This window comes from Syngnathus floridae, chromosome 7 (genome assembly GCF_059516105.1).
Source record: "Syngnathus floridae isolate MCC-2025c chromosome 7, RoL_Sflo_1.0, whole genome shotgun sequence".
Lineage (NCBI taxonomy): Eukaryota > Metazoa > Chordata > Actinopteri > Syngnathiformes > Syngnathidae > Syngnathus > Syngnathus floridae.
Window position 1 is genome coordinate 4,456,623 of NC_142419.1, and position 26,954 is coordinate 4,483,576.

Sequence of the window (26,954 nt, forward strand, 5' to 3'; positions counted from 1 at the left end):
TGATCCTGGTCATTCTAAAACATCTAAAACCTGCAGGGTAGTGGCCCTTGAGGACCAAAATTGGACACCTGTGCTTTACAGCAGTGGTCCCCAACCTTTTTTGCGCCATGGACCGGTTACGTGTTAGAAATATTTTCGCGGACCGGCCTTTATATTAATGAATAATACATTTATAATAAATGTATAAATACGATGAAATAAAATGATACGACTGGCCTAAAAACAAATATAAACCACATAAAAATAAAACTCACCATTACGTTGAATTAGTGGGAGAACTCAGCTTGTTTCTCAGAAATGAGCCGGTCCCATCTAGGCGTAGTTGGAGACAGTCCTTCTTGTTCGCGTTTTTTTCTTTGAAAAAATTCCAAAGGTTTGTCTTTTAATGCAGGATTCTCGGTCTCCATGTGCCGAAGCAGTTTTGAAGACTTTATTGCCTCGTTAGCTAGCCTGTCGCTACATATTGTCAGTGAGCTTGGCAAGTCAGAGTCACCTGTGGCAATAAATCCATATTTTAAGTAGGACTCCTGAAATTTTCTTTTAAATGCAGCTTTCCTTTTCTTAGAAGTCGTAGCCTCTTCTTCTTCCGTCTCCTCATTGCGTTTTTTTTTTCCCTTTTCCAAACATCTCTGTTTCTTGCTCATTTTTGCTAGCTTCGCGGGACGAGCGTCTTGACCTGAATTAACCTGTGTCAAGAGACACAGATGCATTGATGGATATAAATGGGAGAGAATCGCCAATTTTTTTTATATTTTTCAAAATAAATTCTTACTCATTTTTGCTAGCTTTGCGGGCTCGACTGGGGAAACATCACACGTGACCAGGATGAGCATCTTGACCTGAATTAATTGATCGTCAATAATAAATGTATACATATATAGATTTCTTTTCTGTGCGGCTTGGCGGCCCGGTACCAAGTGACCCACGGTACCAGTCCGCGGCCCGGTGGTGGGGGACCACTGCTTTACAGTGATATGTCAGGGTTCATTTTTTTATACTGCCCACAGCAGTTTTGTTGAGTGATAATTTTAGGGTTTTTGCAGTATACGGTCCTGTCCGTATTTTGAATTGTGAACCTTCAATTTAGTATCACATTTTGCCACAACATCCAAACACTTCAAATGCTCGGCAGCAGCTTCGCAATACCTTGATTGAACGGGCAGTACTGGGCCCACATGATCAGCAAATATTTCCAGGGATAACATTAATAATAGATGGTTGTTAGAAAAACAGGTAGACATAATGTTTGAATTTTAAATGTAAAACTATAACATAGCGTAAAATACGCATCCTCCCTAGGTCATTTTCTTTTATTATCTCTTAGAAGGAAATATAATTATCAAAACTGCTAGAGATTTATGCTTATGATCCAAATAGACAAGAAAACAAAAACACGTTTTCTTAACTTAAGTCATAATGCCTTATGATTTGCAAAGATCATGGGAATAACAGTGCAACGTACAAATCATACACATTTGTAGTGTAACTTTTAGTCATCTGAAAGTTCTTTTTATCTTTTTAAAGTTCTTAATTTCCCAAATGAAAAGAAAGTTATCAATAATAATAATAATAATAATAATAATTGCCGACAGTCAAGGATTACTCCACTGGAGGAAATCCTCTAAGAATTTATAGTCTTTACTAACGATATCCTTGATTTAAGAATGAAACAAATGACCTTGAATCAAGATCAGAATTGTAGATAAACACTAGTACATGTTTTGACTTTCTTCTGAAATGTTGTGCCATTCATGAAAGAGACAGTTTGTGCTCAGATGCTCCTATTTTGAATCACCCTTTGTGTGTGTGAATGTGTGTGCATGTTTCCCCAGGCTACAGGAGTTGACGGTGTGCTTGGAGGACAATGTAGATGTTCATGACATAGAGCTGATGCAGTACATTAATGTGGACTGCTCCAAGCTCAAGAGGCTGCTACAAGGTTATACTTTTTAAGGTTTAGAGAGTAAAGATTTGCGCGATAGGTCTCTTGGGTGTGTCAAGTTTGTTGATTTTCCAATGTGAACACTTTCTTGTAGAAACCGTTCTAAAGTTTAAAACCCTTAAAAAGCCTGCACAACTAGCAGTCATCAACAGTTTAGAAAAGGTAGGTTCTTCCTTTTTTTTCTATTGAGCTATTCTGTAGGTGTAACTGCTTCATTTTGTTTAAGTAATAGAAGTGCCTAGGAGTTTTGTACCAATGTGAACATATTGCATTTCAATTTTAATACATTAAATCAATACACATTTGACCTTGAAGCATACATAAAGTACTACTGTGCTAAGAACTGTGCTAGTTTCATAAATATCTGTTGGGAAGTGACCATGGTATAAGCATCGAAATGAACAATTATCAGGGATTAATGGATTTGGCAGCGGCAACCGCTCTCCACATTTCTAATAATTGTGCTGCTGTCGAGTACTCAACCAGACATTTAAAAATCCAATCATGTATGACCATTGACATGACTCTTTATGGGCAGACATAAATTCTCTGACCAATGGCTCTACAAAGAATCAGAATTATACACAATTGTTTTCTCAAATGTCATGACTTTTTTTTTAACCTAAAACCCCAAAGTCTAGAAAAACTGGACTTTGGACATCTCAAAAATGTGGGATTCCTGTACTTTTACAAATGAAAATGGTTGCAAAAACCCCCAAAGAAAACGCACATGCTTAGTAGAAGAATTGATGCTGGCTGAAATTGGGGCTTCTGAAGTGAGCTGAAATGTGTAATGTGAGCACCTTATGCTGATGTCAAGCTTTGTGACAATTCAGTGTCCACAATTTAAAAATATCATTTTATTTTTCCTCTTTTATGGACACTCAGTGGTACCTCTACTTACGAATTTAATTGGTTCCGTGTTCGTTAAGCAGTGTTCCCTCTAATTTTCCAAGTGTCTGTTCAAACACACAAGCTCCCTGTGCACACTGTGGACCACTGTGCGCAACACCAAATTGAATAAATAAATAAATAGATAAATAAATAAACAGACAGACAAGTAAAAATAAATAAATAAATAAATAAAATATTGTCGATGAAAACTTTAACTTGCTCGGGGTTGGATTTTGTTTTGTGTGTCAGCTCGTTCCTTTTCTGTCGGTCTTTTGCGCTCTGTACCGATCCCCTGTCCCACCTTGAGTCTTAATACAATTCCATCCATCCATCCATCTTCTTCCACTTATCCGGGGTCGGGTCGCGGGGGCAGCAGCTTTAGGAGGGTCTCCCAGACTTCCCTCTCCCCAGCCACTTCATCCAGCTCATCCCGGGGGATCCCAAGGCATTCCCAGGCCAGCTGAGAGACACAGTCTCTCGAGCGCGTCCTGGGTCGTCCCCGTGGTCTCAAACCGGTGGGACATGCCCGGAACACCTCCCCAGGGAGGCGTCCAGGAGGCATCTTGATAAGATGCCCGAGCCACCTCATCTGGCTCCTCTCAACATGGAGGAGTAGCGACTCTACTCCGAGTCTCTCCCGGATGACCGAGCTTCTCACCCTATCTCTAAGGGAGAGCCCGGACATCCTGCGGAGAAAACTCATTTCGGCCGCTTGTATCTGGGATCTCGTTCTTTCGGTCACGACCCATAGCTCGTGACCATAGATGAGGGTAGCAGTGTAAATCGACTGGTAAATTGAGAGCTTCGCCTTTTGGCTCAGCTCTCTCTTCACCACGACGGACTGGTACAGGGTCCGCATTATTGTCGACGCTGCACCGATCCGTCGATCTCACGCTCCATCCTCCCCTCACTCGTGAACAGGACTCCAAGATACTTGAACTCCTCCATTTGGGGCAGGATCTCATCCCCGATCCAGAGAGGGCATTCCACCCTTTTCCGACCGAGGACCATGGACTCGGATTTGGAGGTGCTGACCCTCATCCCGACCGCTTCACACTCGGCTGCGAACCGTTCCAGTGAGAGAAGGAGATCACGGCCTGAAGAAGCCAACAGCACCACGTCATCTGCAAAAAGCAGAGACGCGGTGCTGAGGTCCCCAAACCGGACCCTCTCAATGCCTCGGCTGGGCCTAGAAATTCTGTCCATAAAAATTATGAACAGAATCGGTGACAAAGGGCAGCCTTGGCGTAGTCCAACCCTCACTGGGAATGAATCCGACTTACTGCCTCGAAATGCGGACCAGACTCTAGCATCGGTGATACAGGGACCGAACCGCCCTTATCAGTTGGCTCGGCACCCTGTACTCCCGAAGCACCCTCCACAGAACCTCCCGAGGGACACGGTCGAACGCCTTCTCCAAGTCCACAAACACATGTGGACTGGTTGGGTGAACTCCCATGCACCCTCGAGGATGCTGCCGAGGGTGTAGAGCTGGTCCACTGTTCCACGGCCAGGACGAAAGCCACACTGCTCCTCCTGAATCCGAGGTTTGACCTCCCGACGGACCCTCCTCTCCAGCACCCCTAAATAGACCTTACCTGGTAGGCTGAGGAGTGTGATTCCCCTGTAATTGGAACACACCCTCCGGTCCCCCTTCTTAAAGAGGGGAACCACCACCCCAGTCTGCCAATCCAGAGGCACTGTCCCCGATGTCCACGCAATGTTGTAGAGGTGTGTCAGCCATGACAGCCCCACAACATCCAGAGCCTTTAAGAACTCCGGGCGGATCTCATCCAGCTCCGGGGCCTTGCCACCGAGGAGATTTTTAACTACCTCAGTGACTTCGACCCCAGAGATTGGAGAATCCGCCTCAGAGTCTCCAGGCCCTGCTTCCTCAATGGAAGGCATGTAGGTGGAATTGAGGAGGTCTTCGAAGTGTTCTCCCCACCGACTCACGATGTCCCGAGTCGAGGTCAGCAGCACGCCATCCCCACTGTAAACAGTCTTGACGTTGCACTGCTTCCCCCTCCTGAGACGCCGGATGGTGGACCAGAATTTCCTCGAAGCCGTCCGGAAGTCATTCTCCTTGGCCTTACCAAACTCCTCCCACGCCCGGGTTTTTGCCTCAGCAACTGCTGAAGCCGCGTTTCGCTTGGCCATCCAGTATCTGTCAGCTGCCTCCGGAGTCCCGTAGGCCAAAACGGCCCGATAGGACTCCTTTTTCAGCTTGACGACATCCCTTACTGCCGGTGTCCACCAGCGGGTTCGGGGATTGCCGCCACAACAGGCATCAATGACCTTACGGCCACAGCTCCGGTCGGCCGCCTATACAATGGAGGCGCGGAACAGGGTCCACTCATACTCAATGTCCCCCGCCTCCCCCGGGACGTTGGAAAAGCTCCGCCCGAAGTGGGAGTTTAAGCTCTTCCTGACAGGGGATTCTGCCAGATGTTCCCAGCAGACCCTCACAGAGCGTTTGGGTCTGCCAGGTCGGACCGGCCCCACCATCGGAGCCAACCCATCAGCAGGTGGTGATCAGTTGACAGCTCCGCCCCTCTCTTCGCCCGAGTGTCCAAAACATGCGGCCGCAAATCCGATGACACGACTACAAAGTCGATCATCGAACTGCGGCCTAGGGTGTCCTGGTGCCAAGCGCACACATGGACACTCTTATGTTTTAACATGGTGTTCATTATAGAAAATCCGTGTCGAGCACAGAAGTCCAATTATAGAACACCGCTCGGGTTCAGATCGGGGGGGGGGCGTTCCTCCCAATCACACCCTTCTAGGTCTCACTCTCATTGCTCACGTGAGCATTGAAGTCACCCAGTAGAACGATGGAGTCCCCAGAAGGAGCGCTCTCCAGCACTTCCTCCACGGACTCCAAGAAGGGTGGGTACTCTGAGCTGCCGTTCGGTGCATAGACACAAACAACAGTCAGAACCCGTCCCCCCACCCGAAGGTGGAGGGAGGCTACCCTGTCGTTCACCGGGGTGAACCCCAATGTGCAGGCGCCCATCCGGGGGGCAATAAGAATACCCACACCTGCTCGACGCCTCTCACCGTGGGCAACTCCAGAGTGGAAGAGAGTCCAGCCCCTCTCAAGAGGGCTAGTACCGGAACCCAAACTGTGTGTGGAGGCAAGTCCGACTAAATCTAGAACTTTTCTGCCTCACACACCAGTTCAGGCTCCTTTCCAGCCAGAGAGGTTACATTCCATGTCCTAAGAGCCAGCTTCTGCAGCCGGGGATCGGACCGCCAAGGTCCCTGCCTTTGGCCGCGCCCAGCTCACAATGCACCCGACCCCTTTGGCCCCTCCCACAGGTGGTGAGCCCATGGAAAGGGGGACCCACGTTTCCTTTTCGGGCTGTGCCCGGCCCGGCCCCATGGGGAAATGCCCGGCCACCAGACGCTCGAAGGCGAGCGTCTGGTGGCCCACCTCCAGGCCTGGCTCCAGAGGGGGGCCCCGGTGACCCGCGTCCGGGCGAGGGAAATCTAAGTCCATATATGTTTTTCTTCATAAGGGGCTTTTTGAGCCGTGCTTTGTCTGGCCCCTCACCAAGGACCCTTTTGCCATGTGTGACCCTACCAGGGTCATAAAGCCCCAGACAACATGACTCTTTGGATCATTGGGACACGCAAACCCCTCCACCACGGTAAGGTGACTACTCATGAAGGGGCATAGAATTCCAACAGCTTTCAAATGACATTTCTGCTGAATGTGACTCTTGAGGTAGTCCAACTTCCATTCCTTCCATATTTTTCCCTCCGTAAACTTGTCCGCCACTTTGGCTTCACTGCCTGTTTTGCAGGAGACCTTTCTCATTCGAAAAAGAGAAAATCCCATCCAGTTTCACGGTTTCCTGTTGTACTCCGGCAGCTATTCAATCTTAAAAGAACTGCCGCGTCTCTTATTTATTTTCGCATGGCGAGTGGATGTGTCGCCGCTCATTCGTTTCGCCGTGATTAGCTAATTTAGCATTTGCATCGCTTGACTCCGCTGCACTGTCGTTGTCTAGCTAACCTGCGCGGCACGGATGGGCAGGACACATGTTCAGGCGCTGTCAAACCTATGCTTGCTTATGTAGCATAAGTGAACCATATCATTGGCTGGACACCTGTCAATTACTGATTTACTCTACAAAAAGGCACAGGAAGAAAAGCCTCCGTCCACTTAATTAGATTAGATTACGTTTAACATTTTATGCTGAATTTTTTTTTGTGCGCGGCATGGAGTTTCTTTTGCGCAGAGACTGCGCGACCAGTGCGCAATTACGCAGCTGCGCAGCTTAGAGGGTAAGTAGAAACGTTTGTAAGTATATGCAACGCTTTCTATAGGAATCAGTGTAAAAGCAAATAATGCACACCGGACTATCCCAAAAGTCACAATTTTTGCACAGAAAACCTAAACAACAGGTTTATTTTTACTTTTTCAAACCTTTATAACTAAAAATAATTTTATTCTTGACCTCCTAACTTTGCCTAGGGAGGGGGGAACCTGTTCTAATTGTCTTCACTTGCTAAAAAAAAAAACTCCCGAGAAGACACACAAAAAGTCACACTAATAAATTTTTGTATGCTTCCAAGTACTATTACTTGCAATGTGCTCACGTGCTCGTCATTTTTTTTTGGGTGCAATTTATGAGTTTTCCGACTGTATCATTGAACATTCATTCATATCATTGGTCATTGAACGCACCTCGCGCACAACACAAGTGAGAACTTAATAAAAAAAAAAAGAAAGAAAAGGAACCTAGGTTCTAAAGATGGAAATAGACAAACTTAAAAGTGTTTTCTTCATGTTTTTATTGAAAACAAGCTGATACTGTCTGCCCCATGGCAATTGCTTCCGCCTTTCACTTAATGCGTGCGCTCTCCTGCAGCAGGGGATTTTCACGGGGATACCTACTTTGGCACCACGCTGGCCGTACTCAATAGCGAGCCTGACGATACGCCATGCTCCTTAATGATTCAAAGTTTTGAGTTTTTTTAATTTTTTATCAATAGTCTTGTTTTTACACTGCTGACGCGCCGAGACGAACAGAGAATGTCAGAGCAAAGGAGACGGTCGAAAATTGGTTCGTAAGTAGATGCAGTAGTAGAGGTACCACTGTATTCATATTACACATAAACGTTCAGATGGGGTTAGTTTAATTTTTGCCGTCAGGAGAGTGTCAACAGCAACTGGAAGCTTGTTCATCATATGTCAGAGTCTCTTTGAACTCTGTTTTGTCTTGACAGGCATTTTGGAACTGGGTGGAAAATTATCCAGATGAATTCACCATGCTCTACCAACGACCTCAAGCAGATATGGCAGGTCCTATAACAACTTTTGACCGATATTTACATTTTCACCTTTACAATTGACCCCCATTAAATATACAACTCATTAAATTAAATGAAAAATTAGGCATTTTTAAATAACTATCCAAAATCTTTTAAAAAAATGCTTTGTAAACATTCAATAAAAATCTTTTCCATGAAAACTGGTGGCCCAGAACAAAGACAATTAAAAAAAATAAGGGAGAAAAAATCCCCAATTATGCGAATCAAAGCAGGTGGTGAACCGTGAGCAAGTGGGGGTCCATTGTATAAACAGTGATCCCTCGCTACTTCGCGGTTCATTTATCGTAGCCTTAGTACACTGGGAATTTTTCAAAGAAAAAAAGTCAAACAAAAATTCAAAATTGAGGAATTATGGCACGAAAGTTGCTCGCACCCCAGCAGAAGACAGGGAGTGTTCACACAATCGCGGATTTAAAAACAAACAAAAAAAAAAATTCCCAATTGAGGAATTATGGCACGAAAGTTGCCCGCACGCCAGCAGAAGGCCAGGAGTGCCCATACAATCGCGGAGTTTTCAAAAAGACAATTGAAAAAAATAAAAATAAGAATTGAGGAGTTATGGCATAAAGTGATGAGTTTTAAAAACATATTTACAGTATGTACACTTGTGCGTTGTAATAAAAACATTGTTATAATAATGAGTTCTAAAAACGTATTTATAGTATGTACACTTGTACCTTGTTGTAAAAGAAAAGTTGTTATAATAATTAGAGTTCTAAAAACATTTACAGTATGTACACTTTAGTTACATCTACGTATGTTACACGCTTACTTGCTTATGGTTGTCCATCGGTTCGATGATGACCTTTTATTTGTGAGTCTGCTGATGTTTGAATAGTCTGATCCTGGATCCACAGATGCGGTTACAGACTGGGCATGTGAAGGAGGTGCTGGGGGGAGCAGGGGTGGCTTGGCGAGCATGCCACTTTACACGCTTTGCTGCACGATATTGTGTGCGCTGTTCCTCTGTATGATCCACTCCCTGTGAGGAATGGGAGCGCCAGAGGTCTCGGCAGGAAGCGAGTTCCTCCAGTGAAGAGGGGTTGATCTGGCATCTCTTCAGCGTGGTCTTCGTTTGATCTTTGAACCGCTTCTTCTGCCCACCAGCACTGCGTCGGCCCAGGTGTAACTGACCATAGAGGATTCTACGTGGGAGTCAATGGCTGGGCATTTGGATGACGTGCCCCATCCAGCTGAGTTGACGTTGGGTCATGATGGACTCCACGCTACGGCTGCTTGCCCTGTTCAGCAATTCTGTGTGTGGCACTTTGTCCTTCCATGTGATGCCAAGGATCTTCTGGATGCATCTCACATGAAAGGTCTCCAGACTTCTCAGATGGCGGCTGTAAATAGTCCATGCCTCACATCCATACAGTGGTGCAGTGATGCATACTGCTCTGTAGACCAGCACTTTGGTGCGGAGTTTGAGGTTGCTGTTCACAAAATCCTTCTCCTGAGGCGATCAAAAGATGCTGATGCTTGTTTGAGGCGATTTTGGATCTTGTCATCCATTGAGCAGGTGTCAGACATTATGCTTCCCAGGTATTTGAAGGTGGGCACCGTGAGGAGCTCTTGCCCTGCTGCTGTGAAAGTTATTCTTGGGTTTTGTAAGAGGTCAGCACTGGACTGACAGAGTACCTCTGTCTTCTGGGTGTTGATCGTCAGCCCCATTCTGGTATATGCAGTTACAGCTGCCGAGAGGATGTTTTGCAGAGCCTCTGGTATGTGAGCAACCAGGGCACAGTCATCGGCGTATTGAAGCTCAATGATTGTCTCCGAGGTCAGCTAGGTAGTTGCCAGTAGCCTCCTGATGTTAGAGGTTGCCTTCAAGCCTGAAGTCTATGGTAACTCCAGCCTGCTCCTCCATCCTCCTGCGTTTACCAGTGTTGTGACACAGATGAGGAAGATGTTGAAGAGAACTGGAGCCAGCACACAACCTTGCCGCACTCCATTTGTCACACCAAAGGGCTCTGAGCTGTGTCTTCCTACTGCCACTCGGGCCATCATCCCAGAATGGAACTGCTCAAGGATGGTGAGAAACTTGGGTGGGCACCCAAATCCCTTCAGGACTTGGCACAGTAGGTCCCTGTTCACGGTGTCAAATGCCTTTGAGAGATCGACAAAGGCAATGAACAACTGTCCCCCTGTCCTCCCGAAAACCACACTGCGACTCTGGGGTGACCCGTTCTGATATTGCCGAGATGAGTCTGCGGAGCATGACCTTGGCAAGGACCTTTCCAGCAATGGCCAACAGAGAGATACCACTACTTTTGGAGCAGGTGGATTTGTCTCCCTTGTTCTTGTAGTAGATGGTCGCAATGTTGGCATGTTTCCACTGTTGCGGGACACATTCCCATCTCCACACCTCTGAAATGTAGAGATGCAGTGTCCGTATACAGAGGTAGCCTCCTTCCTTGAGAAGTTCAGCCGGCATGCTGTCTTGTCCGAGGGATTTATTGTTTTTCAGGGTTTTGACTGCATGCAGGACTTATTTGAAGTGTGGGGGGAGGTCGAGATCTGGCAAGCGAGGATCTTCAGGGAGCTCTGGAAAGACAGTTGGGTCCGCTGGGGTGGCCTGCTTCAGCACGGTGTTAAAATGCTCAGCCCACCGCTCCGCTATCATAGCCTGATCCTTGATTAGAGATGTTCCATCAGCAGATCTAACAGGTGCCAGGGAGCAGTTTCTGGGGCCGTAGATAGTTTTCACTGCATCATAGAGACTGCATATCGTTTCTATCGGTGTGAGACTGGATTTCATTAGCCTTCGAGATACACCACTCATTTAGCATTTTTCTCAGAGTAGTTTGGGCCTCAGAACGAAAGGCTTGCCATTGCTTTTTATGTAATTTGGGCTTGTGGGTTGTTCAGGGTGGCTCTGTGTGCCTTGTGAATTTTGTCCAGGAGGGTGGATATCTCTCCAGCATTCTGGTCAAACCAGTCCTGGTGTTTCTTGGTTTTGAAACTAATGGCTTGGGCTGCAGTGTCAAACAGGGTGCTGGCTAGCAAGGTCCACTTCTCATCCATCCCAGACTCTGAGATGATCAGTGGCTCAATGTCTGCTAGCTTCTCAACTAGGGAGCGACGGAAGTTGTCACAAGTGTTGCTGCTGGAGAGTCTGGCACAGTTGAGTGCTTTCCTCTTTGGGCCACCATGACATACTAGGGGCCGGACATGCAGTCTGACCTTTGTCAGAATCATGCGGTGGTCGGTCCAGCAGTCTGCCCCCCCTGCATAGCTCTTGTAACAAGCACGTCTTTGAGGTCAGCCCTCCTTACGATCGCGTAATCGATCAAGTGCCAGTGTTTGGAGCTGGGATGTATCCAGGATGGCTTATATTTGCTCTTTGTTGGAAGATGGTGTTTGTGATGGTAAGGTCGTGTTCTGCACAGAGACTAAGAAGTCTCATGCCATTGGAGTTGACTTTTCCAATGCCGTGGGCGCCGATCACACCATTCCAGTTCTGCGAGTTCTTTCCGATTCTTGCATTGAAATCACCAAGCAGTATGATTTTGTCATTCCTCGGGATGTGACTGAGGATGTCATCTAGTGCCTGGTAGAAGCGGTCCTTCTCTTCATCATTGGATGGCAGAGTTGGTGCATAGGCACTTATCAAAATGACATGTCAGCATTTTGCAAGAAGGATGCGAAGAGTCATGAGCCTTTCACTGACACCCACTGGTGATTCTGTGAGCTTGAGCAAGAGGTTGTTCTTGATTGCAAAACGAGCTCCACGATGATTCAAGATTCAAGATTCAAGAGTTTTTTATTCGCCATGTTTGAGCGTGCCAAACAAGGAATTTGACTTCGGTAAATCACAGCCTCTGTTCAACATTTAGGTGACTAACAACAACACTCAGGACATGTGAAGAACGAAAGATATTCTCAAACACCCCCTGATCTTAAACTGATCTTAAACTCCCAAGAGGGCAAGGAAAAACTCAAAACTCCAGCTAGGGGAAATGAGAAACCTTGAGAAGAGACCACAGATGGGAGGGTCCCTCTTCTAGGATGACCAGGCTGCAATGGATGCAGAGAGGACACATAGTACAAACAGTGTAGACAAAAAAGGTGTGGAAAGCGGGATGTTATTGCACAGTAATGACTCTGAGACTGTAAGAGTGGTGTGAGTTCATCAGAGCGACAGCCTGGGGGAAGAAGCTGTCTCTGTGTCTGCTGGTTTTAGTGTACAGAGCTCTATAACGGCGTCCGGAGGTGAGTAGTTCAAACAGGCTGCAACCTGGGTGCGAAGGGTCTGTTGAGATGTTACTTGCACGTTTCCTGGTCCTGGACAGGTACAAGTCTTGGATAGATGGGAGGTTGATTCCAATTATCTTTTCTGCAGTCCTTATTGTCCGTTGCAGCCTGTGCTTGTCTTGTTTGGAGGCCGATCCAAACCAGACAGTGATGGAGGTGCAGAGGACAGACTGGATGATGGCAGTGTAGAAGGTCTACAGCAGCTCCCGCGGCCGGTTGAACTTCTTGAGCTGTCTCAGGAAGTACAGCCTCTGCTGGGCGTTCTTCCGGACAGCGTCTATGTGGCCGGTCCATTTCAGGTCCCGAGAGATTGTGGTTCCCAGGAACTTGAAGGTGTCTGATGAGAGAATCGTATTACTGCGGATAGTGAGGGTTGAAAGTGGTGAAGGGCCTCGCCTGAAGTCCACTGTCATCTCCACGGTCTTGAGTGGGTTCAGGTCCAGGTGGTTTTGGCTGCACCAGTGGACCAGCCGCTCCACCTCCTGTCTGTACGCAGTCTCATCACCGTTCTGGATCAGTCCGATGAGAGTGGTGTCGTCTGCATACTTCAGGAGCTTCACGGAAGAGTCACTTGCGTTGGTGTAGAGGGAGAAAGAGCAGTGGGGAGAGGACGCACCCCTGAGGGGCTCCAGTGTTGGTGGTCAGGGTGTCAGATGTGATGCTCGCCAGCCTCACACGCTGTCTCCTGTTGGTCAAGAAGCTGGTGATCCACTGACAGGTGGAGGCAGGCACCGCGAGCTGGATGAGCTTCTGTTGGAGGATGTCAGGAGCGATGGTGTTGAACGCCAAGCTGAAGTCCACAAACAGGATCCTGGCGTACTTTCCTGAGGTGTCCAGGTGTTGCAGGATGTAGTGCAGTCCCATGTTGACCGCATCATCCACCGACCTGTTTGCCCGGTAGGCAAACTGGAGGGGGTCCAGCAGGGGGCCCGTGACATCCTTCAGGTGGTTCAGCACTAACCTCTCGAAAGATTTCATGACCACAGATGTCAGTGCAACAGGTCTATAGTCATTCAGACCTATAATGGCGGGCTTCTTGGCCACTGGAACGATGGTGGAGCTCTTGAAGCACGAGGGCACCTCACACAGCTCCAGGGAACGGTTGAAGATCCGTGCAAAGGTGGGCGCCAGCTGCTCAGCGCAGACTTTCAAGCAGGAAGGTGACACGCCGTCTGGGCCCGGTGCCTTCCTGATCTTTTGTCTCTGGCGCACTTCCTCCTCGCGAATCTGGAGTGCGGGCGCGGCCTCTGCAAGAGAGAGAGTTGGTGACCACGGTGATGGAGGTGTGGACAGAGCAGTTGTGGGGGGAGGTGAGTATGTGGATTGTGCTGCAGGAGGTCCCGTTGTGTGGGAGGACCGATCAAACCTGCAGTAGAACCTGTTTAGCTGGTTAGCGAGCCTTGGGCTCTCCACGGGACGGGGGGTTCGTTTCTTGAAGCCCGTGATGCTCTGCAGGGCTTTCCACACTGTTGAGGGATCAGGATTGGCAGAGATGTGGTCCGCCCATGGGGTATCCTTTCCAAAAGAATGTATAACCCCATCTTACTTCATTGAGTGAGCCTTCCTCGAGGAGTCGGGTCTCACTGAGTACTGCCACATCCACATTGTATCGCTTTAGCTCGCTGGCAACGAGTGCTGTTCTGCACTGTGGTCTGTCCGGACTGGCATCCAGGAGTGTCCTTATATTCCATGCTGCAATTCTAAATGGTATTGATTTTGGTTTTCTATCACATAATGGAATGTCCCGACAGGTGCGGTTTCCTGTCTGGGTACTGGGCTGAGTGGGCAATCTTTAGGCCACCTTTTCTAGGCCTTTCCCCAATTGGGGTGAACAGTGCGGACCCTAGGTAGGGTTGCTCAGACGCACAGGAGTCTGCCTTGATTGTAAAGAGATGGTTCCAGTGGCAAGGGAGACCCTAGATGACCGGCATCTTCTTACAACTGCAGGAAGCTGCCGGAATCCAGGTTTTTGGAAACCGCCTCAAAGCGTGCCGCCATCAGCTTGCTTTTCTGTCAGGGTGTGCTCTCTTAGCCTTCGTCCGCTTTTACAGCCATTGTGGTGCTTCTCACTGCTATCAACTTCTGCCTGCTCCACCATTGAGGTCTTTGGGATCACTCTTTGTCTGGACTCTACCCTTTGACCAGTTCGGCCTGGGTAACCCTACCAGGAGTACGAGACTCCAGCTGACATACGTAGCTCTAGGGGTCATGGAGTCACGCAAAGTGCCCCACCACGATAAGGTGGTGATCCCGTTGGGACACATGTTACACGCACGCACGCACGCACGCACGCACGCACGCACGCACGCACGCACGCACGCACGCACGCACGCACGCACGCACGCACGCACGCACACACACACGTATCAAATTTATGTTATTTGTACATTATTTTCTGTATGTTATTTGTACTATTATTTTATTTACATGTTTGAAACTATTCTTTAATTTTCTAATGATAACATATGCACTTATATGATTTCGTTTACACTTATTGATACACAAAAAATGTACGTATATGTCAAAAATGAGAGGGTGACATTACTTCGCGGATTTTCACCTATCGCGGGTGGTCTTGGAACCAATTATTTGCGATAAACGAGGGATTACTGCACCTGTATAAATAGTTGTGTAATGTAAAGATAGTCGAATGATAAAATTGAATCAAGGATGAGCATTTTCTTCATTGTGCCTTTTGCTGGGTCAGTGAAATATTAGATATGTACAGTAATCCTTCGTTTGTCGTGGATAATTGGTTAACATGATACTGTTAACATTGGTAGGTTTGGTTAAAAGTAATCCTTAAAATGTATTCTTTGACAGTTGACTTTAAAATCATGCTAAATTTTCTATTTGCACTATTGGTAAAATCTGAGAAATACTACATAATTTGCATAATATTCTGTAACACTTTATAGTTGTCATATGATCTCTGGGAAATGTCATAAATGAGGTGTAAATAGCTCTCACTTCTCCTGCTAATACCCTCTTATGCTCCTTGAATCTCATCTTATGCTCCTTGGAATTTCCCATGGAGATATCTAGCATGTAAACAGAGGACTGTGGAACAATGAACTACAAATTTGCAAATAAAGAAATTAGATGAGCCCCTCCACGTAAACCAGGGGTGTCAAACTCATTTTGGTCATACAACTTAATCGGATCTCAAGGGGGCCAGACCAGTAAACTCATTCCAAAATTACATAGAACTAACAATAAGTCAATTTTTTTTCTTTGTATTAGTGCAAAGAAGAATACGTAAATTATAAAAATCTTTATGTGAAATGAATTGTCCCTTTTACTAAATATATTATGAACAACCTAAGAGTTTTTAGGAAATGTGCAATTTCAACAACACTTTTACTCACTTTAACATTCATTCAAGTGCAAAACTCACATAACATATATGGCATGCATAAGAAATAATGCAAAGAAAACTGACAAGAAAACTGACTAGCACTGACTTTCCCAGCTATTACAACAGCAAATATTCAGAGCTGTTTATTTTTATAGTGCAATGTTGAAAGCAGCATTCCATGGGATTTAGTCTTGCTCAGTATTTGCCCCTGAAACTTGGCATCTTTTAGCCTGCACAAGTGCATCAATATAAGGCATCATGTCCTGAGAAGCAGCCAGTTTCAGAATCTTATTTAAGTGCTTATGTGTGAGCTTTGAGCGAAGCTTTGTTTTATTAATGTTTATTTATTTATTTATTTATTTATTAATGTTCATTACTGAGAAGACCTACTCACAAAGGTAGGTAGTCCCAAAAATGGACAACATTTTTGCAGCCAGGGCTGTCAATTTAGGATAGCCTGGTAGGAGATACTTGTAAAATGTGTCCAAGCCCACAGAAGCAAATTTGTCCTTCAATTCTACATCACACTGCAAATCAATGATTTCAAGTTGCATTTCAACGGGCACATCAGAAGCTCTGACTGTGAATGGTCTCAAGACCTGAAATCGCTTCTCAAACTCCCTCAGCAACCCTGAAATCTTGTCTTTGTACTGTGTCACTTCAGGATTAATGCTTGCTGCGCACACATCTCTGAGACAGGGAAAATGAGCAGGGTCACCGCTTGCCATCTGCGTCTTCCATAACGCGAGCTTTAACTTGAATGCACGTATGCTGTCATAATACTGTGTTACAATTTTTTTGCGTCCTTGCAACATTTTGTTCAGATTATTCAAGTGCTCTGTAATATCAACCATAAATGCAAGGTCCTGCAGCCAAAGTGGGCACTGTAATTCCTTAACAGGTTTTTTTCTCCATGAATTGTCCGATTTCCCCACGTAGATCAAAGAAGCGCTTCAGCACAGCACCTCTGCTTAACCATCTTACTTCAGTGTGGTATGGCAGACCATGGGTAATGTTACAGTCACTGAGAAAGCTGTCAAACTGACGATGATTGAGACCTCTGGCTCGGATGAAATTAACAGTTCGGACAACCACCTCCATGACGTGATCCATTTTTAGCGACTTGCAACATAATGCCTCCTGATGCAAAATGCAATGAAATGTCCAAAAATCACCTATTCCATTTGCGGCTTGTACTTTCTCTCTTTGTCACAACACCTGGCTTTTTCCCAATCATTGACGGCGCACCATCAGTAGCCAGGCTTACGCCGTGGGGCCAGTCCGCCCCGACTCTGTCCAGCGCTCCAACAACGGAGCGGAAAATGTCCTCAGCTGTTGTGGTGTTGGTCATAGGCACCAACTCGAGAAACTCTTCTGTGACAGTCAAAGTCTTGTCAACTCCACGAATGAATATGGCCAGTTGAGCGACGTCCATAATATCAGTACTCTCATCAATTGCAATGGAAAATGCCAGAAATGACTCCCCTTTGCGTTTCAGTTGGCTGTCCAAGTCTGCCGATAGTTCCGAAATCCTGTCTGCCACGGTATTTCTCGTCAAGATAATATTGGCAAAAGCTTGTCGCTTCTCAGGACACACAATTTCGGCAGCCTTCAGTATACAGTTTTTGACGAACTCCCCGTCACAGTACGGCTTTGACGCTAATGCTATCTGGCTAGCAATTATGTAGCTGGCTTTCACCGCAGCATCACTGACCTCTCGGCTCCGGGTGAAAACAGATTGCTGTTTCCTCAGACCCACCAGCATTTCATTTTCATTTTCTCAGTTCTCCGTGCAAGCTGTTGTATTTTTCTCCATGCTGAGTTTCATAGTGGCGCCGAATATTGTATTCCTTAAGCACCGAAACTTGCTGCATGCACACCAGGCACACGGGTTTCCCATTCACCTCCGTGAACATATAGGAAGAGGTCCATTTTTCTTGAAAAATCCGACACTCTGTCCACTTTTCTCTTTTTTGACAAAGACATTTCACTGAAGAGGGTGCCAGGGTCAACAGAAAACGCAGGTAAAGTGATAGAACTGACTAAAACACAGCGCCCTAGCGGACAATATAGGAACTGCAAATTTTAAAGAAAATTAAGTTTATTCGTCTTCAATAATGCAGATTTATCCCGCGGGCCAGACTGAACCCACTGGCGGGCCGGTTCCGGCCCGCGGGCCGTACGTTTGACACCCCTGACGTAAACCCTTCCGTAAACACTGTGCTTGCTACATGACGTCATGTTTTGTGCGCACACGTGCCATTTCAGCGGTGCACTCTGTTTACATTAGAAGTGACATTTGTTTATATAAAATGAATTAGTTCATAAAAAGATGGGCTTTCTAATTGGGCATCACACTGTGCAGTGTTAATATAGCCCAAGTGCAATCTCTTTCGTTTCTTTCGAGTGATGTGCATGCTTTCACGGCCAGAGTAGTCCTGGGTGGCAAAGCATATAATGGGTAAATTTTTTTTTTTTTTTTTAAACTGTGATTATGGTGGTCATTGTGTGTGCTTCCATTTTTTCTACAGAAGCTGCTGAGAAGCTGTTTGACCTGGTGGATAGCTTTGCAGAGAGCGCTAAAAGGAAGGCTGCAGTGTGGCCACTTCAGATCATTCTCTTGATCCTCTGCCCAGAGATCACGCACACAATCTCCAAAGACACTGTAGAAGATAGCAAGGCCAACAAGGTAAGAGGGAGAGGTTAACACAATTTTTTTTTTTCTTTTATTCACTAATAACTAACTCTCGTACCTTTCCTGTTGTGCCCTCAGAAACTTTTTTTGGACAGTTTACGGAAAGCTTTAGCCGGTCAAGGTGGAAGCAAGCAGCTGATGGAAAGCTCTGCTATTGCCTGTGTTAAACTGTGTAAAGCGTCAACTTACATTAACTGGGAAGATCACTCAACTATTTTTCTTCTTGTCCAGTCCATAGTCATGGATCTCAAGGTCTGAATATTTCCATAAGTTTTCTCGCTTCTCTTGTGTGTTTGTTGAGAGTGGGATGAGTGCATATTTGATTGCAATTTGAAGTTAAATTCAGTCCCTTTGTAAATTTGCTCAATACAAATGATGAAAATACAATAATTTATCATCCAAAGATATTTTTGTACTAATGCCACTCTAGTTGGGCTGCTCGATTATGGATAAAAATCGTAATCACAATTATTTTGTTCAATATTGCAATCACAATTATTTGCATGCCTATGTTTTTGAAATTGGAACCGCATTTATTGAACATGCTTAAAAAATACTCCTGTTAACAGTGTTGGGAAAGTTCATTTTCTCCACAAACTAGTTCAAAGTTCAATTCACAAATTTTAAAATTAACTTGTTAAATTCATAGTTCCTGATTGAAATTTTAATAACTACCTAGGTTTATGGTTCCAAAAATCAAAATGTTTATAGATATTTTCTTTCCCAATCAAAAAGGTTGCTTCGAGCTGTTACCTTCTAGCATTTTCTCATTGTTTTCAGCCATTCGATTCACACTGGTATCCAATTACCAGCACCGTACAATCTTAATTACAAGAGAAAATTGCTTGCTCTTTAATGAATTGAAACAAGAACATAACTGTGGTGCGGAATGTGCAAACACAAACATTCTGCTGTATGTTGGAAGGTTGGAAACGAAGCATATACAAATTATGTATTCAATGTGCTAAACAAATATATATTTGCTTTAACTAACTCTTTATTTTTTGTGAATGTATTATTTCTTGCTTGCCCAAAGAACCAGAAACTGTTTAGAATTTGAGACATAAAAGTGCAAAGGTAAAGGTGCAAAACCCAAATAAATTCCTAAAACAAGAGAAACAATCTCTTTAAGAGTAATTTGTGGTTCAACGCCAAATTCCTGAATGTTCTCACAGGAAGATAAACAAAACCTGGCATCCTTGAACGAAAGTGAACTGGCCCCAAAATGAGCCCGTTCACAAAAACATCCGCGGAGCAGAAATGTGCGACGTTCAGTTCACGTTCGTCCAAAAAATGAACGAGATCATGAATTTTTGTTCATTGAACGCGTTCAGGTACCACACTGCCTGTTAAATAGGAATTTTGAGATCGTCTGGAGCCAAAGTCTTAATCATGATTGAAATTGAGCAGGCTCTGGTCACATTTTCTAATTCTGTGCTGTTGAAAGAATGTAATTACATAAGTGTTATATCATCTTACCTCTTCCACTTCCGTTCTTGTCTCAAGGCTTTGCTATTCAACCCAGCAAAACCCTTTTGGAGGGGGGCAGGCACCCAGAATGCTGACATTGAGCTCATGATGGACTGCTTTGTCTCCTGTTTTCGCATTAATCCTCACAATAACCAGCACTTTAAGGTTAGTTTAATAGTACAAACAATACTGCAAACTTAACTACATTTAACTTGTCATTTTACATAGTTTTGGCCCATTAATTCAATGTTCTGATGACCATACTTTGGTATTTCAAGGTCTGTTTGGCTTCATCTTCTCCTTCTACCTTCCATTTTGTCCTGGTCAACTCATTGCACAGAATAATTACCAATGTAAGTATTCTGAAGGCCGTTAGACCTGTATTTTTTTTTTATGTAGTTCTTCACTTTTATTTACTTCACATTGTGTGCACCTTCCTGCAGTCTCATTTGGACTGGTGGCCCAAGATTGATGCTGTGTACTGCTACTCCGGAGAGCTTCGTTTTATGTTCTCAGATACCCTCAACCGGGTTGCCCAAAGCACCCATGCTCCTCTACGCATGACACCAGTGAGTGTACAAATACTTATGGAAACTAAAATAATTAAGGATGTATTTTGTTTTCTCTCATACAATTTGTTTCTGGAATAATGATCGCTCCAGTTGAGGAATATAACGTGAGCTCCAAATTAAACAGATACTGCGTTCTCTAATTTCACAGTGGGGTGGGCTGACACTCCAAAACCCCAAATATTTGGGTGACAGTAATTTCAAAGTATGTTTTTCATAACGTGCGGAAAACCCACCTCCCTCTATTGAGGCCATTAGAGCCTAATCCGCGGAAGTAAGTTTCTAAAAAAATTTTCGAAAGGTTAAGCATGACTGTTGTCATGACTGAGTTTGTCATTGTTGTTGATGCATTATGTTGTTGAATCTTGACCTTACTTTTATTGGTATCTCTCACAGAGTTTGACTTTCAAGGGGAAGGTGACAACTAGCCTTAAGTTCAAAGAGAAAACCACAGAACTAGATACGAGAAGTTACAAGTGCCTCCTGCTTTCTCTGGTCAAACTAATCCATGCTGACCCCAAGCTCATGTTGCACGTAAGGGATTAATTTTGTCTTATTTGTATTTATTCAGGTATGTTCCAAGCCCTTTGTATCTGAACATGACTCTTTTTTTTCCCTCACATTGTTATCTTGTAGAACCCTGTGAAGCAACCTCCAGAGATGCAGAGCAGCACAGCTGAGCTCATCATTGGACTGGTGCACCTAGTGCCTCTCACCAACACGACCCAACTCTCACAAGAAGCCATGGAGGTTTGAGGCTGAATTTATTTTTTAATTTTTTAAATGGGACATGTTCTAATTCTAAGACTGCTACAATTGTTTGTAGGGACGCTGCAACTTTTACCTTTTCTTCTTAAATAAATAAAACACAGTTCAGAGTTGTGGGTTCAATTCCACCTCTGGCCCTCCCTGTGTGGAGTTTGCATGTTCTTCCTGTGGCTACATGGGTTTTGTCCGGGTACTCCGGTGTCCTCCCACATCCCAAAAACATGCATGGTATTCCGATTGAGCACTCCAAATTGCCCGTAGGTGTTAGTGCGTGTGCGAATGGTTCGTCTCTGTGCGGCCTGCGATTGGCTGGCCACGAGTTCAGGGTGTCCCCCGCCTACTGCCCGATGACTAGTGGGATCGGCCCCAGCACGTCCGTGGCCCCCGTGGGACAACGGAAGATAGGTGGGTGGGTGGATGGTCGGACGGATGGACGGATGGACAATGGGTAGTAAAGCGCATATAAGTAAAGCTGCATGGTATAGTCTTCTCATCCTACTTCAAAAATGTGACATAGTCTTGTGGCCACAATTATATTTTAAGATTACGTTATTTCTTACTGTATAATAATGTTTACATTTAATTTTTAATTTCAATGGAAAATTTAATCAGAACAATGATTCATCAAAGTGAGGCATGAATTGAACCTTAACCATAGCTAAAACGTTACATTCCTAATTAACAATATCCATTAGGGGTGTCTTGATTCAATATTGATATTGAGTAATGGCCTGATATCAGGACCCCCCTCCCAAAACATGATCAGATTATATTGATTTAAATCCAAAATCTTGGATATTATCACTCATAAACAAGCAATTCATTCCAGATCTTCCTGCTCTTATATCCAGCGGCGTCTGGATCTATTAAGCGCCCACTTGATCAAAACAACCACGTAAGTGAAGGAGCTAACGAGAAACATGTCAGGGCTCTGTGGTGCACCCAATTTGGGCATGAATATAAATTTATAGTAAAACGTTCCTGCACGCAGTCTTGCTATAATGCTCCTGACAATTTTCCAAAATAATTTACACAAATTTACATAAAATTTCTAATTTAAGTGGTGGTACAAACCAAGAAATAAAGTTTGGTGTGTCAGTACTAGTACAAAAACTATAGCTCTGCTTTAATTTATTTGCTAGTTATTATATTCAAGTTTTTATATTCATTTTAAGGTTGAATTTATGTAACCAAAAAAATATTTGAAGTAAATTAGTTTTCTGTCTCAAATTTTCCTTTATTTGAATAGTATAACACAATCGAACACTTTATACGAAAAAATAAAGCGTATATCATTCGTGCTGATATCAGAATCTGATTTAACTGTAGGCCGTAATATCAGTAACGTATCAGAAGTGAAAATAAGTTGTATCAGGACATGCCTACTACCCATTGTGCAATTTAAGAGGCACTAAGATTTCTTAATGTGCTCCTTTTCTAACTTGTTCTGTCATGCTGCTGCAACATGTAAATTTCCTTGGCCGGTATTCTTTCTTTTTCAAACCCTAGCAACATGTTTCGGATCCTTATTAAAGAAAGTTATTTTGATTACCGTATTTTCCGCACCATAAGGCGCTTGAAAGCCTTTAATTTTCTCCCGTAACAAAGGTGCGCCTTTTAATAAGGTGCGCCTTGTGTGTCGACTGAATTCCAAAATCTGTAAAGCTGTTTTGTGTGGCTTCTGTAATATACAGGCGTAATAAGTAGTAGACCCGATAAACCAATCAGAGCAAATTACTTTTTACGTAGAAAAAAAACAATCAGAGGACTGTACGTAACACGTAGAGTATGTACCTCCGCCGCCATTGATATACAAATACTATCTACTGTGCAAATCTGTCAAGTTTTTTGTGTGGCTTTCGCCTGGAATTGAGTCTGCGCATTATGGTACGGAAAATACAGTTCTTCTACAATAATTTTGCAGTTGTCTTGGTAAACATTTCCTTTCTCATTCTGGTTTTGTCCTTTGTTCTGGCTTTTCTTATCACCTCCTGTTGTCTGTCTAGGCTCTTTTAGTACTGCACCAGCCAGACTCCATTGAACAGTGGAATCCTGATGCTCCTATAGAGACTTTCTGGGATATCAGGTACTCTATGGCTACATTCATACACAGTGCAGGATATTAAGCCCAATTTGGATTCTTTTAGATTCACACGTGTGCACAGAACTTGATGTCACGTGGCCCCTCATGACACATTTTTGGCATTTTTAAGGGTTTTGTGCTGGAGCTGACCCGTCCCATGATATATTTATCAACTCAAATGCATCTACTTTTCCTTTTCCAATTGTGAAATTTGTCATCTTGTGATGTCATATAGGTCACATAAGCACAACCTGAATATCCAGATGGCAGTTGGCGCCAATTCATATCCACGTTGGCCTGTGAAATTGGGGAAAGATCAGAATTGTAGTAATCACATTGACATGAAAAAAATCTGATACATACCATATTTTTCGGACTAAAAGTTGCTCCGGAATATAGGTCGCATTAGCCATAAAATGCACAATAACGTGAAAAAAAACATATAAGTCGCTCCGGAGTATAAGTCGCATTTTGGGGGAAATTTTTTTGACAAAATCCAACCCCAATAACAGACATGAACGAGCAACAACAGGCTAAACAATAGGTATGCTAGAGTGACATAAACACAAACGAAGAGCTGAGAATGGGCCTGACATAACATTCAGAGTTATTCAAATAACTATTACATAAATAACACGTTTATAAAACCATCTGTGTCACTCCAATTCATTAAATCCATCGATCGTCCTTCATGTCAACAATGCCGGCCGGGTGCGCGCCGCTGACGGCGGTTGAACTTCAATATATTCTACAGGCCCATATAACGATATATAAATTATATATCAAATAACTATTATATAAGCAATAATATTATCAAACCATCTGTGTCACTCCAAATCATTAAATCCATCGATCGTCCTTTGTCAACAATGCAGGCCGGGTGCGCGCAGCTGACGGCGCCTGCACTTCAAAATATTCCACAGGTCCATATAACGATATATAAATTATATATCGAATAACTATTTTATAAGCAATGATATTATCAAACCATCTGTGTCACTCCAAATCATTAAATTCATCGATCAAATTCCTTGTCCTTTGTCAACAATGCCGCGCGTGCGCCCTGACGTCAGCATCGGCGTTATTCCACAGATCTAGTATATAACTATATTGTAGCGTTAACAAAGTACAAGGAAAGACGTGGGTTTGGTAAACGGCTCTTTATTTAACAAAACAAAAGTTCAACGAGCCAACAACTACTGAACTGTAACGATAAAAACATATACAAGTTGCTACACGAAATAAAATATATCAAATAACTATAACCTAAATAGTTCACCGCCACACGGCCCCAAGCACCAGCGTCGACTTCCAGGCGTGTGGCGGCATGGACTTCCATCCACGGAGCTGGCACTTCCAGCCACGGAGGTGGAAGAGAGCTCCATAGAATAGGAACGGGCGTGCGTAAAAGCCATGTCCGAGCCCCATCCACCGTCCCCGGACAGCCACCCGGCCGGGCGCCGGCCCCCGACTTCCATCCGCGGAGGTGAAAGAGAGCTCCATAGAGTAGGACCGGGCGTGCGTAAAAGCCATAATAGTTTTTCAAACCGTCTGTGTCACTCCAAATCATTAAATCCTTCAAACTCTTCATCCTCCGTGTCACTTACAAACAAAGCTGCTAATGATGCCGGTAGTACGTGGGGCCCTTTGTCATCTTCGTCATCCCGTGATCGAATCTTTGTCCTTTATGTAAACAACCGCCGCGACGCTAAAGCGACGCTGACCCGACGCTGACATCACTTGAAATTCAAATTGCAATAATCCTTTGCTACATCGCGGTTTCACCTTTTTTTTTTTTCAATTTTGAAAATTTGTGAAAAAATTCACATACAAGTCGTCCCTCTGTATAAGTTGCCCCCCCACCCAAACTATGAAAAAACCCGCGACTTAAAGTCCGAAAAATACGGTATAACAATTTACCATATTTTCCGCATTATAAGGCACACTTAAAAGCCTCAATAATCGAAGGTGCACATTTTACCGTATTTTCCAGACTATAAGTCGCTCCGGAGTACAAGTTGCACCAGCCATAAAATGCATAATAAAGAAGAGGACATATAAGTCGCATTTTTGTGGGAAATTTATCTGATGAAATCAAACACCAAGAACAGACATATCATCGTGAAAAGGCAATTTAAAATAAAAAATAGAATAGAGACAAAAACAAGCTGAATAATTGTAAGTTATGCTAACGTTACATGACACAAACAATGAACTGAGAACGTGTCTGGTATGTTAACATAACATATTAAGAGTTACCGTATTTGCCGGTGTATTGGTCGACCTTTTTCGATCCAAAATCGGCGGAAAAAAATTGACCTCGACTTATACACCGAGTCATAAAATTTAACTTCGTATTCATCGCTTCAAATGTGATGGTAACCAAGGCCGTTTCTCATGCATCTCATTGTGCGTGGGTGTGCGTCCGTCAGGCTCATCAAACAGCGAGAAACTGAATCATTATAAAGCGTTCGTCGCATTAACACGCATCCTCAGCAACAATTTCAAATATTCTCATCTCAATAACGGACATCGAAAGCCAGGCAGCGACGATGACTGCTAGGGGGAAGTACTGGGTATTGAGCGAATGTGCGAGTCATCGCGCGTCAAGCAAAGACAATAACTGCCGGTACGTAAACATTCAATCGCCATGTCTAAATGAATGTCGTTGGCACTTAGAAAATATTCGCCAAACTTGGCCAGACTTCCAGGGGAAGAGGCCGAATTTTCACTAGTTCTGGCCGACCGGAGGAACCAGCCGAGGCGGACACTTTACGGCGGTTGAGTCGTTGGCACTTAGAAAATATTCGCCAAACTTGGCCGGACTTCCAGGGGAAGAGGCCAAATTTTCACTTGTGGTGGCTGACACGGGGAACCAGCCGAGGCGGACACTTTACGGCGGTTAAGTCGTTCGCACTTTGAAAATATTCGCCAAACTTGGCCGGACTTCCAGGGGAAGAGGCCGAATTTTCACTTGTTCTGGCCGACATGGGGAACCAGCCGAGGCGGACTCTTTATGGCGCAAGAGCCGTTGGCACTTAGAAAATTTGAACCGGGCGGCGTGCGCGAGTGCGCGGCCCGCTGGAAGTCGAATGAGGCTCCGCGATTTCATCCGCGGTACTTATAAAGTGCCGATCCGCTCGGCCGGAGCTATTTTCGGCCACCCGGCGCGTGTACACGGCCTCCCGGCTGTGCCGGGCGGCGTGCGCGAGCTCGCCGGCTGCTGGAAGTCGAATGAGGCTCCGCGATCTCCTCCGCGGTGCTTATAAACAGCCGATCCGCTCGGCGGGAGGTATTCCCGGCTACTTGGCGCGTGCACACGGCCTCCCGGATGTGCCGGGTGGCGTGCGCGAGCTCGCCGGCTGCTGGAAGTCGAATGAGGCTCCGCGATGTCCTCCGCGGTGCTTACAAAGAGCCGGTCCGCTCGGCGGGAGCTATTTCTGGCCACTTGGCGCGTGTGCACGGCCTCCCGGTGGTGCCGGGCGGCGTGCGCGAGTGCGCTGGCCGCTGGAAGTCGAATGAGGCTCCGCGATCTCCTCCGCGGTGCTTAAAAAGTGCCGATCCGCTCGGCTTGG

General features: G+C 44.9%; 1 protein-coding gene across 3 annotated transcripts in view; it reads left to right on the forward strand.

Annotated features, from left to right (window-relative positions):
* nf1a (neurofibromin 1a) overlaps window positions 1–26,954 on the forward strand; it is a 165,778-nt gene that overhangs the window by 10,053 nt on the left and 128,771 nt on the right. For all 3 annotated transcript variants that reach the window (XM_088380782.1, XM_088380781.1, XM_088380783.1), the window contains exons 5-15: window positions 1,833–1,939; window positions 2,037–2,104; window positions 8,078–8,153; window positions 18,326–18,483; window positions 18,568–18,741; window positions 19,996–20,124; window positions 20,238–20,312; window positions 20,403–20,528; window positions 20,925–21,062; window positions 21,165–21,278; window positions 23,303–23,382. In XM_088380782.1, coding sequence (XP_088236908.1) covers window positions 1,833–1,939; window positions 2,037–2,104; window positions 8,078–8,153; window positions 18,326–18,483; window positions 18,568–18,741; window positions 19,996–20,124; window positions 20,238–20,312; window positions 20,403–20,528; window positions 20,925–21,062; window positions 21,165–21,278; window positions 23,303–23,382 — 1,245 coding nt within the window. The remainder of the gene's footprint in view (window positions 1–1,832; window positions 1,940–2,036; window positions 2,105–8,077; window positions 8,154–18,325; window positions 18,484–18,567; window positions 18,742–19,995; window positions 20,125–20,237; window positions 20,313–20,402; window positions 20,529–20,924; window positions 21,063–21,164; window positions 21,279–23,302; window positions 23,383–26,954) is intronic.